Raw genomic sequence first — 16,381 nt, forward strand, 5'->3', positions numbered from 1 at the left:
TCCAATCACTTTTCTTGATTCCACGCCGCTTCTTTATTTTTCTAGTTTTCTGGCTAAATCAGGCCAATTCTCGTTCTACATCACATTTATATTCTCACATGCAGTTAACTTAGGATTTTTAAGTGTGTCGTTTCTTCTATATTTTGGCTGACATTCCTGTGTTTTAGTGCTTTTTCTTTTTCTTTTTCTTTTTCTTTTTCAGCAAAACCTTTACTTCTATACATTTAGTCATTGCAAATTTTACATAGTTCCTTGTGTTCTGTTTTCAGGGATGCACAATGGGGGAGAATGGGATATAGCAGTGGACTGGATTAAGAGGGATCTACAATTAGCTGATAGTATGAGTCTATGAGATGAGTTTGTTAATATGATAGTCTTAACCATGTCGAAACTGCCTTCTTTGTCTTAGATGATAAACCAAAGTTAAATTGTTGTTTACCTCAGTAGCCAATTGTTGCAACACTATTCTGGCACAGTCCTTAAACATAAATCATATATATATCTAGACTGATTATTTTGGCCATTATGCCTTAGAAAAATGAGTAATCCTAGATGAACAACTTTTTTGGATATTACATGCATCCCACCTTATATAACAGTTGATATAGCACAAAGCCTAACATAATTGAGAATTATATCATATGTTTTGCCATAACTGCCACATAATTATGGTGAGATGTAGGTGATACTCAAAAAATTAATTCATCAAAACAGTTTAAGATATTGATGTGCTTGTTGTTGTAAAGATTTTGATATAGATATCGGCCCCACTTGAATTATGGTTGCAATGGCGGCGCGTGCCGTCTCTTATGGCCTTCTGTTTTTGGCTGGTTTTGAAAAGCATAGAAGCATGATTATTTGTCTGATATTCTTAAGTTCATCCGATATTCTTAAGTTCATTTGATTATTTGTCTGATAGTTAACTATTGGATACCTCATGCAGCCACAAACCATTCTCCATCACTTTTGATATGAAGGATGTTAGCACTAGTAATCAAGATTGAGTTGGTAGGTGTACAACAAAACTTCCATCAAGAGGTATTGTAGAACAACACCTCCATCTCTGATTATCTTTTAAGTGTATGTTACATCATTGAAATCCCTTTTGATGACATTTTACAAACAACTTTAAAAGATTTTTCATGATGTTTTTGTAATGTCATTGTAAAGATTAGAAAAAGATGGCACCAGTAGAGATGACGTCCATTATGGCGTTGAAAAAGGTCATTGAATCTATTTCATGACTCTTTTTTTTAATCATATTAACTAATTATCATTAATATAACAATGTCATAATCGAGAATCAAGCCTCATATTTTTGACTTAGACAATCATAATAAATATAAACAGAGACATGCCAACTAATCATCTCTACACGGGACTTCTCGATTTCTTGTTCCAACATCATTCAAGGCTTCACAGGTGGCACTGTGGAGGGTGGCTGTGCGGCAAGCTTCTCCAACTCTGAAACGACCCTTTCCATGTCCTCCAGACTCGTCGTCAGCTTCACGACCGTGTAGATTCCAAAGACAAAGGATCTAACCATGTTAAAACCAGCCTCATTCTCCCTACACATCTTGTTGAACAGGCCCCATGCCAATAACATTGCAAGGCGCCATGCCGGTGACATTTGCAACTAATGATCTTGAGTAAAGAGGAGAAGAAAGAGAAGGTTAGGGCAGTGGAGAGAATAGAGATTTCATGACGTTTTTCAAACATCATAAAAACTGTTATATGTACTAGTGTATGCAATCACTTAAAACAACAATGGTAGGGAAATAGGATAGCAACTAACCTCTCACAAGTCACATACATCTGCTTCAGCAGGTTCAAATGCTTTGCATCCTTGTGCTTGTTGTGTGCAGTTGTGGATGAGAATTCGGAGCTTGGATTACAAATGTTGTACATGTAAACAAACACCTTCAAGTGCTTCTCAAGCTTGCCATCATCGAAACCAGGCTGGTGGAAATGGCGGTCGTTCAGATGTGCCTTGAAAAGATGATTAGAGGAGAAGTGATAGGAGCAAAAAGTGCGACGATATTAATGAGTATATGCCCCATTTTAGCCTTGTTTCTCCCTTAGTTTCGTGTTTTGAGTCATTAAGTCGTTTTTAGAGTCTTGTTGAGTGTTTGGCGTAAAATAAGCGGAAAATGCAAAATTCATGAAAAATCCTAGTTGGATCAGGATTCCTCACCGTTGTCGTTTTTGCGGTCTTTACATTTTAATTCCTTTTTATTTTCTCTAAAAAAAATATGATATTCTCCTGCTTGTTATAGGAAACCTTGCCTTGTGGAACCCTTGGAAACAACAATGATGGAATCAGAAAATAAAGCATTTAAGACGTTTGACCAAGTAATGAAAAAGGGAAATAAAGGAGAAAGATGTTTCAATTGGAAAATAAATAAGAGAAAGACGTTTCGGCTTGTTAAAAGACTCCATTATGAGAGGAATTAAGGCCATAAGGGAGACGTTTCAGTTGGAAAATTAAAGAAATTATGATGCAATCCCATCCATCCAATGATGAAGGGTACGATCGACAAAAGCCAACCAATGCTCCCTTATAAATAGGCAACGTCCAAAACAGAATTTGGATCGCTTCCTGGCCGATCACTTCCTTGCCTATCACTTCCTGGCCAAAAACTATTCCAAGACTTTGCCCAATTCACTCCTCAAACCTCCAACACCTACAAGACCGTGACCACCATCCATCCATCAATCTACGAAGTTCTTAAGCGTTGAGTCTAAGACGCTCCACCACTATAGTAGAGACGAGTTCATCACCTTGTTGCCAAGCCGCTGAGGAAAGTTTCAAAGTGTAACTATGACTCTATTTACAATTTTTGTTTCAGTTTTGTGTGTTTGGATTTGCGAGTTGTGTAATTGGAAACATGAAATTTTCAGAATATTTTTATTAATATTTTTGAGATTTTCAGTTTATTATTGAGTTAATTTCGAGAATTCTTTTATAATGCATGTTACAATCTTGTGCCCTTTTACATGTTTAGGTAATTTTCAGAGTTAGGTTCATAAGTTTGCATGCTAGAATAATGGTGAGAGTTCTTGTGTGTTTGCTTAATTTGCCAAGAGTAATTGTTATTTGTTAAGACTCTGAGTTAAACAAGTAGTAATTAGTTCTAACGAGTGGTAAAAATCATGCATGCTTTAATGGTTAAACGATTTTGGAAATTACTTGTTAAATTCTATGTGTAATGGTTAATTTGCATGTGTGAGTTGATTCGAGGGTTAGATAATACTACTAGTTAAGAGAATTACGCTAAGTGTTTTTGAAAATTAGTAGTATTAAGCTTGGTAAGGACTTTTCTGATCCAAGCCTACATTAGAACGAATTAGATAAATGGATTGATCCGCAGAGGCTTTTCATTTGGTCTCTTATCTAGCATTTATGTGTAAGATGGGCACATTTTTGTAGCATGTTGAAATGGATTTTCTGTTTTTACACTTAGTAATTTCCGAGTGGTATTGGTCTAGGTTAGGGAAGTCGATCATTGTAGATAGTTTTATTTGTTTTGGTTTTATTTTAAGTAGATTAGGAACCAACTTTCAAAACCCCCATTTTATTCTTTTATTTGTTAATTGACCTTTTTGTGTAGGTGTACCCTACAATCCCCGGACTGAACGATTCCTGCTTATCCTATACTGACAACTACATTTTGTAGGGTTAAATTGTGAGGTTATTTTAGCCATATCAAGAAGTTGATACGGCATGTTGCGCACTGCAACTCCATCGTATCAATGTAATCCGGGAATCGATTACAGAAGACCTAGGTCAAAATCAACAGAAATCGAGGTGAGAAGCAGTACCTTGAGCTTCTTGCTGCTCAGATCAGAAAAACATATCCTTCTCGAAGCCATTCGGACACACTCACACACTCTCTCTCTCTCTCTCTCAGACTCTGAGTTCTCTCTCAGTCTCGGGGGGGGGGGGGCTTAAAAGTTAAAACCCGAGAAAATTTATTGCACGTTTACTTACTTGGAACTGAAAATAATCATGAATCGGAGACAGCTGAAATGGGAGAAGAAAGGAATCAGTATTGATTCCAAAGGAGTTGATTCCTAAACCCATCTCTCTCACCTTTGTAATCAAATTCCTGAGTATTCAGGAATCGATTCCTTATAAAGAGGTGGGATCTACACTCATTTTGATTCCTTCATGTGTTAGTAAAGACAAGAATACTTTTACCCGGAATCATTCCGATTATTTTGTGTTAGTAAACAAATTTTTTACTCCGTAATCATTCTCTCCAATTTCAAGTAAGTAAACGTGCCTTTAGAGCATCTCCAATGGTTGAGGTGACAATTGATATATATATATATATATATATATATATATATATATATATATATATATATAGCTAGTTATAGGTACTTCTTGCATACAGCCCGACCATGCCTATATGAAAGGAACTAGATATTAAATTGCATATATAGGAATGGATTTCCCAATTGCTTCCTGGACTGCCGGACTTGTCAAAACTGCAAGGAGCTGCATCATTTTCTATGATATTGTAATAGGAGAGTTCATAGTATTGCTCCTTTTGCTTTGAACTGACAGCACATCCAAATTGCTTACCTCTATACTCCAATCAGATGCAACTTCAACTAACAAGTCTGCCAATCTTGCATTCTGATAACGAAACGAAATGAAGAACGAACTCGGTAATTCCATTCCATTAAAGACTCTTGGCTAGTTGCATCAAATGAAGTTCTGTATTTATTTCAAATGTTTACGTAACTTTATATTCATTTCAAAATCAAAAGACTAAGACTTGATTGGATTCCACCCCACAACTAGACTAGACCACCAAACAAAATGGGGCGTTCTAAAGAAGATTGTGGAAATGGGAACAAAACGAAGTAGTGGACATCCAAACAGATCGAGCTGATTTTCTTTAACGATGACACAGAAGTTTGCTTGCTCACGATGCCTTGACAAAAAAGCTAACCCACTAACCTCACTCTTTCATAATGGTAATGCAGGAAGAATTGGTAATCATGAATCAAAAGAGTGTCACTGCTACTCTATTACTAAATTCTATCTCCCATCATCCTAAGGAATTGAGAAATCACTTGATTGCCCCAACTTACTACTTGGACCAAGCAACTGCATCAATCTCTGCCTGAGCACTTCTGTACAGCTCTAGCCTCTTTGCAAGGCTGGTACGACGCTGCATGACTGCTGGATCCTCATCCAACATCTTAGACAACTGTCTTGTCTGCAAAATAGTTATGAAAGTACATGTCAGTTAGCATTGATCAACTCAGCAGTTACGTTCTTTTTCATCTCTCTGTGTATTCAACTCACCTCTTTTGAACCCAGCTCAGCAAAAAAATGATCGAGTAAGCTGCGTTTGGCTTCTCGTACTTGACAGTAGACAATAGACTTTGGAATAGCAATCCTTAAACTTGAGCACACCATGTTCACATAGTTTAACACATTGCTTCCTGTTTGTTTCAAGAGATAAAGACAGAGAAAGTGAATGAAGCCGCTGACATAAACTCCTTAACAATACTGTTACACATATCATTTGTACTCAAATTATCTGTGAAGTGAACTAGATTGAGGCAGCAACTAGTATATTTCATTTTGAAATTGTATCTCTTTAAGTGGAGGTTCTAATATCAGTAGAATTTAAATCAAGTATAAAGGGGTTGTTAAATTGATGAGATTAAGGAGATGATTGAGGTGGTTTAACATATACTTCAAGTTATAGCTACTTACCAACCCGCCGGAGGTAGGAATCGTTATATCTGTCGAAAAGTGAGTGTGTTGGATTTCCCCCCTTTTCAATATCCTGAGGAAGCTTGCGGAAAAATTCAACAGTGAGGTAACCACACTCCATGTCAACTAGCTGCATGGTTGCTTTCTTGCTCTCTTCTTTCATCCTATCCAGCGATTCAAATGCTGCATTCCCAACTTCCACTCTTAAAGTGGGATACTGCTTTAATTCCTACACACCACAGAAAAAACATCCCATTAAAAATAAGAGCTAGATTAAACAAATTTAGGATATAATGAATAACTAATAGCTATCCTCTTAGATAAATTCAGTATATTCAGGAACATACTGAGGTTGCATTGATAGACTTCTGAGCCAGCTCCTTCAATATGGCATGAACCTGAAATCACGAGGAAAGAATATCAGGCAAAATGATTTGAAGCAGACACAGAGTGCATTTTATGACGTTATTCCAGCAGCAGCAGTAACAACAGTGGAAGCTCTAAGAAAAAAAAGGTTTATGCAGAATAAAAATACAATGGTCAATATTCTTATCCTTTTTAGAAAAACAATTCAAGAAGTGGACATCACATGCTGCACTATTGCCTCAGGTTAAAACTAATTCGGCACATAAAAAAAGTTACTTCACAGCTTTGAAATCTTTATAATTATGGGAAAATCATTCCCCTGGTTGAAATGCCTAGGCAGATAACAGGTGAATCTATGAGGCATACAGCATCAACAGCCGCCTCTGCAGGACCTTTGATGCATACTAATGAAGATTCAATGAGGCGACGGTATCCTTGTTCAGGAGCAATTAAATGAGGTTGATATCCATCTGCCTCAGTAATTAGCTTTCGAATGTTTTCCATTGAAAGATACTTGTCAAATTGCAATCTCTTCAAAGCAGCTGGAAATTGATTGTCAAACACACCATAAACTTTATCACCACCAGAGCGCCTGGAGACATAGAATGTTATCTTAAACCCAAGGTTAAATATTGAAATCAACATGCGGTGAAAACAAAATTTCACAATTTCACATGAGGCAACTACAGAAGAATACATACACGCCATCAAGATGTTCTTTAAATATCTGATCGAAAGTACGAGAGATTTCCATTATTACATACAACTTTCCCTGCATGTGAAAGAATGATCAAATTGACAATACAATGAAAACATCAAACAGCAACAATTCTCTGAGTGTTTTTTGGATACATCAATTGGCATGGAAAAAGGAAAAGGATCCATGAGTTAAAAGGTGCTATGTGCCTGTTTAACTTACACCAGTATCAGAAGCAATGGGCTTCCCAAGTCGGCTTAGTTCTGCCTCTAGCTCACCAATAGTTTTGCTGATAAGAGACTGAAGGCCTGGAATTCGGGACTTGATGACAACTTCCAAATGCTGAAAATTTGATCATATTTGGTGCCATGTAAGAATCTTTTGGTGAAGCAAAAAAAAAAAGTCAGCACCATTGCCAACCTTATATTGAAAGAAAGCACATCATATCTTTCAGTTTCTTCACTGAAAGCATAATCTTAAAGAGTAGTTGTGCATGAAACTTCTACAGCTAGTAGAAAAGAAGTAATACACTAAGGAGAACAAACCTACATACCTTAGACAGCACCCTTCCTAAATGCTCAGATCCCATCTTGCTCGCAAGATGCTTGTACTCGGGGCTATTAGCAAAATATTCACGCTCCCTGCGCCTAGCAGCAATCATATCAACACTCTTGTTTATATCAGCTTGGGAGCGATTCACAACACCAATCCACGGGAACTGAAGTCTATATGATCTTCCTTCCAAAATCTAGAAAGTAAAGTAAAGAGATTGATTAAAAATGAGAAACTCCAAAGATGGCAGCCAAAATGATACTGTAAGGAGAATATTGAGTATAACAGATGATGATAGCCAAAAGAGATTCAGTGTTTAACTGCAATGTCATCCCAAAGGCAGCTCGCAGTTGACAATAAAAATTTACTTAGATTTCATGTCATCCAAAGGAACTAAACTGTTTCATTTGCAAGCAATGCACATCACAAGACCTAAGATCCATTGAATTCAATAATTAAGCTAATAACAAGGGTGAAGGGTGTAAAGCTACCAACAACTTTGATCTATCTAACAAGTCAAGCAACAGTGAAATCAAACCGAGAATTGAAAACTTCAAAAAGAGAGGAAAAAACAAGCATCATTCATAATCCAATAATACCTATAATATAATTGACTCATAACAGAATACCTGTACAACACTCTCAAAATGAAACAAAAAAGTGCCACCCAAGTCATTAAATTAATTAATTCCACATCCTTTAAAAGCAACCAGTATTTCTCTTCCCCCCTCCCCTTATGGCTATGAAATTGCATTCAAAATCGCAATTCTTTCTGGAAGAGAAAATTAAGCTAAAAGAAAATCACCAAAGCTAACTTACATCGACTGCATTTGTACCCTGGTCCATAAGATCAATCTTTGTGAGAACTCCAAATGTCCTCTCACCTGATCATTTGGTATACAAACAACTTAAAGTCAATGTGCACAAATGGAAGACTTGTCCTAATAAGAGCAGTTTGCGACTCTCAAATAACATACACACTATTATTTGAAAAAAAGCGTGTAATGTCCTTCTATTTTTGTGACATAAAATGAAACCATATCCTGTGCAATGCCCTGCTTTGCTGCCCAAATTCTCGTTATGTGCATAAGTTATAAGATTAGAACTCACTCTAACTTTTCTTTTTACCAAGGTCCAGGACAAATGTGATGTAGTGGGAAATATGTATAAAACCAATAAAAATGAGAATCACCAGAACTAAGATTACAGTAGTAATCACCTTTCACCGTTTCACGTAATACTTCTTTATGCAAATAACTGTTTTAGAAATTATCCCCAGCATTAGCAATTTAATTTAACCATTAGAAACGGCTACAACATTCTCCAACTCTGTAGTATTCAGCTTGCTTTCACCTCACCGCTGAAGATAACCTTTTACTTCCTCGATAGTTTTTACCTTCCAATTTACAACTTTTCAGATTCCTTAACTGCTCCCTATTATCTTGTTTTTGCAATCTGTTAATCTGAGGAGGTATATTACTCCACCCACCATATTCTTTTAGCTACCACATATCTGAAAATCTAGCATATTGTCTATAAGAACATTGTTCATAATCTTACCTTTGGGATCTACTTCACGAGAGATCTTAATTGCATCAGACGTAGCAAGATCTTGATTGGCAGGGGAAATAGCCAGAATGATACAGTTGGGCTGCAAGAGAAGCCATATAGTAAGGGACAAACGATCACTTGAAGATAAGTGACAAGCCAGGCAGCTGCTTATATTACATTGTACATTTTTACTGTAAAAATCTATCACCTGTTAGTTGCCTTAACACGTAGAATTTCTCTACTGTTCATTTTAGCTTTTGGTCTAAATTATTTTTATCTCCATCTTTCCCATTAGCATGTTTATCATACATATGAAACACCAAACTCGCACAAAATCACATAGGCATCTAATCAACATCATTCATTATTATGAAATCCCATAACCTAGTTTCTTGTAGATATTCTCAACCGTTTGCTTAAATTACCTTCTCAATGAAGCCCCTAACCATGTTCTCAATGTCCTGCACTATGCTCTCTGCCTGACCCTCTACAAAACCACCAAATTAACACAACGTCAGTTTAATTCTTGTAAGGTGCCCATATAGCTTGACAATGATAGCGTTTGCAGAGGTCTTAAGGAATGTAACTCACCTACAGCTACCTTTGTGAGTCCAGGAAGATCTATTAGTGTCAAGTTCACAACTGCCAAGTGCAAGCAAATCATAAAAACGAAAAAAAAAAAAATAGATAAAATTATAGCATTGTGAAAGTACTTGAAATAATGAACTCTAGGCACAAGCAACAACCACAAAAAAATTGTGCAATTACCATATAATGTAAACAGTCATCTCCAATGTTGTGGTCTAAAATAGCTCATGATCTAAAATTTTAGATCTACTAAAAGTACTATTCATCCAAATAGCAATGTCCATAATTTACAAATCTCGAATCTAAATTTTTAGTATTGAAAGTCCTATTCATCCAATTACATAAACATGTGATCCTATATGCCTGATTTATTAAGTTATTCAAGTCAGCACAATCCTAGGAAAAGTTGCACAATATGAGCAACAATTCTGTCTCACCATTAGGGGAGTAGATGCTAAGATGGATAGGCACACTCGAAATCGCCTTGGTCCGGCCGGTCTCTCTATCAGTCTCATCAGATATCTCCTGTCTAACAGCAGCTATACATTGAAAACAATATCAACATCTACAAGTAAAACGCAAACTGCAAGTCTGAAACAATTTGCAATAGCAAGAAAAAAAAAAGAAGAAGATAGAGAAATGTACCAAAATCAGTGAACCTCTTCCTCGGGAGGTGCATAAACTCGGCGTATTCTCTTCCCTCGTCGATCTTATGCAGCTGCAACACAAGCGGACGCCGAGTCACAATTCCTGCACGCAATTTGTTCGATTGGAATCCGAGCTAGAAACGAAAACGAAAACGGAAACCGACGTCGTTTTTTATGAGAGCGTGAAATGATTACCGGAGCCGCGAGGTAGGAAGTCTTTGCCGACAATGCTCTCCAGCACCGACGACTTACCGGAGCTCTAAGGAAAGCAAAAGAAAAACTCGACGATTATAATTGAACGAGGAAAATGTGAGATTGAGACGGCGGTGGAGGATCGGAGATCGAATACCTGGCCGCCGACGACGGCGATGGCGGGGAGGGAGTCCCAGAGAGTCGGCATTGCGCTCTCTTCGCCGTGATCGCCGAGGGCTGTGCATGCTCTCTGTATTTTGTTCACGAGCGAGATCAGATTCTCCATCTGACGAGTCGGATCGGCGAGTTGAGTTGAGTCGGTTTGGAATCGTTCAGAGGTGAGATAGAGAGAGAAAGAAAGAGAGAGAGAGAGAGAGAGAGAGAGAGAGAGAGAGAGAGAGGGAGATAACAGAAATTTGCGGGAGGTTGGCGAAGGAAGCGAGTTTCAGTTTGGTACGAAAACTTTTGAAAACTTCGTAAGCTCTGTGGATAATTGACCCCGGCCCAATGTTGGCGCTCAATTCTTCGGGTCGGGTTAACCCGGGTTTAGTGTTTTGATTTGGGGCAGCTAGGGAGTGATTTTAGTAAGTAACGAGAAATTCCTAGGTACCGTTATGGCACGCCTGTCCTATCAAAACACACCAAAATTTCATATTAAGAATATCCCGTTATGTTAAGTCGAGTTATGGCACCGTTAAACATACCAAAACAGATGTAGAGACTTGACTTATATCAACTTTGATCAAAACATCTTGAACTGAATGATACTTATAATCATCAAAGTTTGTATCTCTTTCACAATGTTCGAACTCAAAAGTTACTCAAAGAATGAACCCCTTCAATGAAAAATTTATTCATAAAGCTGAGTTTAACGAGCTTTACGGTACACCGTTGCTTTCATATGATATTATAATGGTTACATTAATTTCGATAAAACTAATACTTAAATGAAAGAGTTGATAGAGTGATCAATTCTCAAATCTCAATTACCCAAACAGATAGTCTTAATAAATAAGTTACAAATTTTTAATCTTGTCATAACCCTAATGTCTATATCACTTATTCTAAAAAAAATAATTAAAAAAAAATGTCTATATCACAAAAAAAATATATATATATGCTTCACCTGTAGTATGCTAACAGTGTCTGTGAGCTGTAAACTGGGACCTATTGGTAAGTTATAATTCTAATATTTTAAAGGTTATGAGTTCAGTAGGCTAAGAGTTTTTTTTTTTTTTTTTCCTTTTAATGCTACGAAGTGCCGGAAATTGAGTTCAGTGGATTAGAGTTTTTATTTTTTATTTTTAATGCTAGTGGACGAAGAAGTGCGGGAAAATGCGCATCTCAATTCCTCTGAAGTCTAAAGAATCCAAAAGGTTGTAGAATAAGGGACTCCGAGCCTCTAGCATATTCCTTGCTCAATCAGTTGCTCCATATCAAATCAGTTAAAGTAACGCCAAAGGGGTTTTTTCTCCGCCACAAATCCGGGCCGCCTATAAATACCTCTCTCCATTTCCGCTGCAGCCTCCACCGTTTCGTCTCTCTGAAATGCTGACTGAAACTCGAAGCTTCTCATGGACTCCATCACAACAACAAAGCACCCATTCAGCTCCTTCATTCTCAGCCCCTTAAACCCACACACTAAACCCTCCTTCACAGCAAATTTCTCCCGTTTCAAGAAGCTCAGGAAGTCTTTGGTTTGTTTCTCTCATAGGCCTTGTTCTAATTCAAATCCCAGAAACCCAAGATGGCCAAAGCCCTTGTCTTTTCGCAAGTTTCCCTTAAACCCTATCTGGGTTTTGTTCCCGGTCCTCCAGAGCATCAGGGTTTTAGCTTCTTCAAGGACCCAGAAGTGGGCTTCTTTTGTACAGGCTTATACAGACTCAGGGAGGCTTGTACATGAAAAAAGCAACGATTTTTTGCACAACAGTGGGATTGGGTTAGCTTTGTTAAGCGTGACCACAGATGCGAAGGTGAAGATTAGTCCTTTCGTGGCTCAACTGGCTGCGAATCCGACCTTTGTTTCGGGGATGTTTGCTTGGTTTATGGCACAGTCGATCAAAGTGGTGTTGAATTTCTTTGTGGAGAGGAAGTGGGATTTGAGGATATTGTATGCTTCTGGAGGCATGCCTTCGTCTCATTCGGCTTTGTGCACTGCTTTGACGACATCTGTGGCGCTTTGTCATGGTGTTGCGGACTCATTGTTTCCGGTTTGTTTGGGGTTTAGCCTCATTGTTATGTATGATGCTATTGGGGTTAGGAGACATGCTGGTATGCAAGCTGAGGTAAGAAGCAATTTTCTGTCTTTATTTGCGTTCTGCTTGATCTGTTTGGTTTTGGTGTTGCTGATGTTCATAACATTTTGATTTATTACTGTGCTGTGACTATGTTTTGGTTAGTCAGTAAAGTATCTGTGGGTTGGTATTCTGATAATCTAGATGATGGAGTTGGATTTATTCGGTTGAAGTTGCTATAAAATTCCAATGACAGTTTCGGTTTGGTTTGGGGTAAATGGTATGGAATATGACTGTTGTTGTATAAGCCGAATATATTCTGTATGTAGTCTGCACCTTGCATTTGAAGAATAGTTTTTGGGGCACTGATATACCTATTTCAGTAGTTAGAAGACTTGGGGTGATAGGTTCAGTCTTTTAGAGGTGGGGTTCGGATTTGTATGGATGTCTTTGATTTTCATCCCTGTTTAGTGTTAGGGTATACCCTGCTTTGGAATTTCTGCTTTGTTTGATGTTCAATGAGGTATTGTTGTGGCTTTCTTGGCAGATTGTTATTATGATTGATTAGTGTAATAATGTCTTATGTAATCTCTGGAGTCCTGCAACACTGGTATACTGCAATTCTATGAAAGAATATGAGATGGATGTGCGATAGTTGGGGTAAGTTCTAGAAACTTGATGAAAAGTAACTATATAATAGGAACTATTTTCAATGAAAATTTGGAAGGTGGACAGACTCACAAGGACTCTGATTATTGTGATTGAAGGTTTAGGGATGTAATCACCTTGATCCAAATTATTGGGTTTTGAAGCTAACGATATTGCAGTAATTTGGTGGCTATACATCCCGTTATATCATTTCTCTGTATTCATTCAATAATGTCTTACTTGTGAAAGAGAGAGAACTATTTCATGACATGGCAGCTCCAAAGCACAATGTGATCATTCATCTTTTCATTTGCTTCTTTTCTTCTTCAACCTGTTAATGTAAGGTTACAGCCTTTCCTGTGATACGGTCACAATTTCAGTTATTTTAAGCAGTATTCTTCTGACCTGTGGCACTCATCATGTTTTTTGCACTTTTTGGAACGTCAGAAAACACGGAGTTTGGTTTTATTTGGGAGAGTATTAGAATTCCCGCTTCACATTTCCACCTCCCGCTGTTGGCGCCTCTCCTACTCACTTTGTTCGCTGGATTCTGAACTGATACAGCTTGTAGATGCCCTTTGAACAACCCATCTAATAACTCAGGAAATACTTGCTCTGTTTTGACTTTTGTGAACTTGAACATAGGAAAGAGAATTTAAGGTGATATCAATCCCAGCGTTTCTATAATTGAAAGGACACTCTTAACTGCATTGCAGTCTTCTCTATTGATTTCCTTCTCATCCCATTCCCAAGTTGATTGCGACCCATTCTAAATATCTTAATATGTATGCATGCAGGTGTCTTGTAACTTCTGCAACTCTGTATTCTTTACAGTCTCCTGCTCATTTTGTAGTTCTAGTACGTTTTAGTTGCATTCTCCACTTTTCTGTTTTGTTCTTTACTCCTCTGTGATTCACAGAGCACCAGTTGTTTCTCTGTCTCTGTGATTTGCCAAATGTTGAATTTTGACTTGCTACTGCTTTGACACAGGTGCTGAATGTAGTCGTAGAGTACTTATTCCAAGGGCATCCAATCAGCCAAAAGAAGCTCAAGGAACTCCTTGGTCACACCCCCTCCCAGGTTCTTGCTGGAGCTGTCCTCGGCATTGTGGTCGCATGTGTTTGTTGCCAGGGTAGCTTGGTTGCTGCTTGAACGAACTTCCGATACGTTGCTGTTGATTTTGGTCACATTGTGTTGTCACACACCATTACATCATTGACATGTCTAGGTTCTACTGTAAGATCAAGTCTGAATGGGAAAAAGAAAAAAAATTGATACAAAATGCTCTTTTGTTCATTTGCAAGTTTGCAACTGATTGGCAAATGTATATACACTTCAGTTTAGGAATGAAACAAAGCCCCAAGACCTTTTGGCACTTCAGCCAAATTGAATATCCATCCCAATCCCAAATTAAGGATGAATATTCCCATACCATGGAGTATTTATAGTCTTATTTTTTTTTTTGGCAGGAATACTTATAGCCTCATTTGTACATATGAATGATCAAATACCGGATCTTGTTGTGGGTCTAAGAAAAAAATATATAAGAAAGAACACCTTGTTCTTGTGGGAATTGTACTTGCTCCTAACCAATTTGGAAATTGGTTTAATACTTTTATCAAGGGTTCTGACTCATAATTGCACAACCAGGACGAATGCTCAGCAGACTACTCCTTTAACTTGTTATCACAGTCCCTATATATTTGTATCTCCTCTAGCCAAATTTCATACTCGTAGAGTTAACCCTAAGAAGCCCGAGAGATAATCAAAGCCAAAACGTGTAAATGTGGCATGGAATTCATGGCATCTTGGCCACAAGTAACTGAATGAATTGCACCAGAGAAAGTGATGTGAGTAATTTCAGATGCCTCTGCCTGCTTGAGTGGAAACTTGATTGTTTGCTTAAATTGTATGGGACACCAGTCACTGGAGAAGTTGAAGAGGAGAGAAAATCTGCCATAGGAAACTTCTTGTGGCCTAAGTAGGCTGTTCTTCTAGAAAATATTAAGCCATGTTAATTTGCACATTGAAATATGTTGTTCAAATCCACGGTGAGTCCGTGAGTGCAAGGAGACGAATCAAATTAGCACTCTATCAGAAGTCAGAACAACTGGACGGTCCATAATCATCCAAACAGCGCAATAGAACTAGTGAACAACTCCGTATTGCATTCAATAATATCATTTCAACTTTTTTCTTGGTAGGTTTTCAGGTCTGGAGTCCTTGTTTGGTATATGTTAAAATTCTTACCTTGTTATGTCATGGTTTTATCATTGATCAAAAGGCTAGAAACCTTTTTTAGAAGTCAAAAGGTTAAAACTTACTCTCCAAGAATTCTAGAGTGTTCTCCCAACAAACAAAATGGAATATACCAGGTGGAACTCCCACTATTCCTTTCTTTTTGCCCAAGACTTTCACTATTTCGATTCTAGTAATTGGCATGCATGTTTTCCTTTTCTCATTAACTTTGTATTAAATGTTGTACAACTGGACAAAGCTCCCACCACTCCTTTTCTCATTAACACCATTCCTTTCCTATACTGTTTGGCTTTCACAGTCTATAAATACCTCCTCAAACCATGTTTTGCACTTGCAGAGTTACAGAGAGAACTAGAGAAGCAAAGGAGTTAGCTAGATCAACAAGAAAATCAGTATGAGCGGAGGCGGCATGGAAGCGGTGTCCTCTAGGCCACAAGAGGCGAATGGCCAGCACAAGCGAGAGAGGTGTGGTGGCTATTTTCAGATGCCTCTGCACTATCCAAGGTACAAAAAATCAGACTACGAGATCATGCCAGAATGGAAGCTGGATTGTCTGCTTAAACAGTATGGACTTCAAGTCACTGGAGATGTTGAGCAGAAGAGGAAGTTTGCCATGGGAACTTTCTTGTGGTCTAACTAGCTAGGCCCTTCGCTATTGTTCTTGTAGCTAGTATGAGAGATAATACTTTGTTAATCGTTCTTCACTTCCTCTAGCATGGTAGTTGATTTGTTGCTGATGTCTACCTAGCTAGCTAGTTAATCTTTATGTGATGTTTAGTAGTGATATCTGGGTTTTGCTGAGCTTGGTATGTGTATTTTGTTCAAGAAATAAACTTGATTCTTAGTTACATTCATCTTCTCAAGTTCTATGGTCTTTTGGGCTTCAGAAAATCTATGCCAGTTCTGG

At 37.9% G+C, this 16,381-nt stretch overlaps 2 protein-coding genes across 5 annotated transcripts; one reads left to right on the plus strand and one right to left on the minus strand.

Moving 5' to 3' along the window:
- Positions 1-4,498: 4,498 nt before the first annotated feature.
- Positions 4,499-10,721, minus strand: LOC112177181 (dynamin-related protein 5A). Its single transcript, XM_024315418.2, has 16 exons — positions 10,491-10,721; positions 10,337-10,400; positions 10,140-10,244; positions 9,932-10,033; positions 9,498-9,548; positions 9,332-9,393; positions 8,916-9,006; positions 8,175-8,239; positions 7,357-7,551; positions 7,026-7,145; positions 6,808-6,878; positions 6,473-6,698; positions 6,088-6,138; positions 5,741-5,969; positions 5,324-5,463; positions 4,499-5,234 (listed from the first exon to the last, which is right to left on the minus strand). Exons 1-16 carry the CDS (start codon positions 10,617-10,619, stop codon positions 5,106-5,108), a joined length of 1,830 nt encoding a protein of 609 aa, XP_024171186.1. The 5' UTR covers positions 10,620-10,721; the 3' UTR covers positions 4,499-5,105.
- Positions 10,722-11,819: 1,098 nt separating this feature from the next.
- On the plus strand, positions 11,820-14,646 carry LOC112182026. Of its 4 annotated transcripts, none has more exons than XR_005804972.1 (4): positions 11,820-12,618; positions 13,663-13,875; positions 14,013-14,073; positions 14,206-14,347. XR_005804972.1 is itself a non-coding variant. In XM_040512938.1 (4 exons), exons 1-4 carry the CDS (start codon positions 11,908-11,910, stop codon positions 14,365-14,367), a joined length of 960 nt encoding a protein of 319 aa, XP_040368872.1. In that variant the 5' UTR covers positions 11,820-11,907; the 3' UTR covers positions 14,368-14,646. The 4 variants fall into 4 exon arrangements, 2 of the variants coding, with proteins under 2 accessions (XP_040368872.1, XP_024176224.1); XM_040512938.1 differs by having other exon boundaries at positions 13,663-13,688; positions 14,206-14,646; XR_005804973.1 differs by lacking the exons at positions 13,663-13,875; positions 14,013-14,073 and having other exon boundaries at positions 11,823-13,227; positions 14,206-14,317.
- Positions 14,647-16,381: the final 1,735 nt, after the last annotated feature.

Source organism: Rosa chinensis, chromosome 1 (genome assembly GCF_002994745.2).
Source record: "Rosa chinensis cultivar Old Blush chromosome 1, RchiOBHm-V2, whole genome shotgun sequence".
NCBI classification, from domain to species: domain Eukaryota; kingdom Viridiplantae; phylum Streptophyta; class Magnoliopsida; order Rosales; family Rosaceae; genus Rosa; species Rosa chinensis.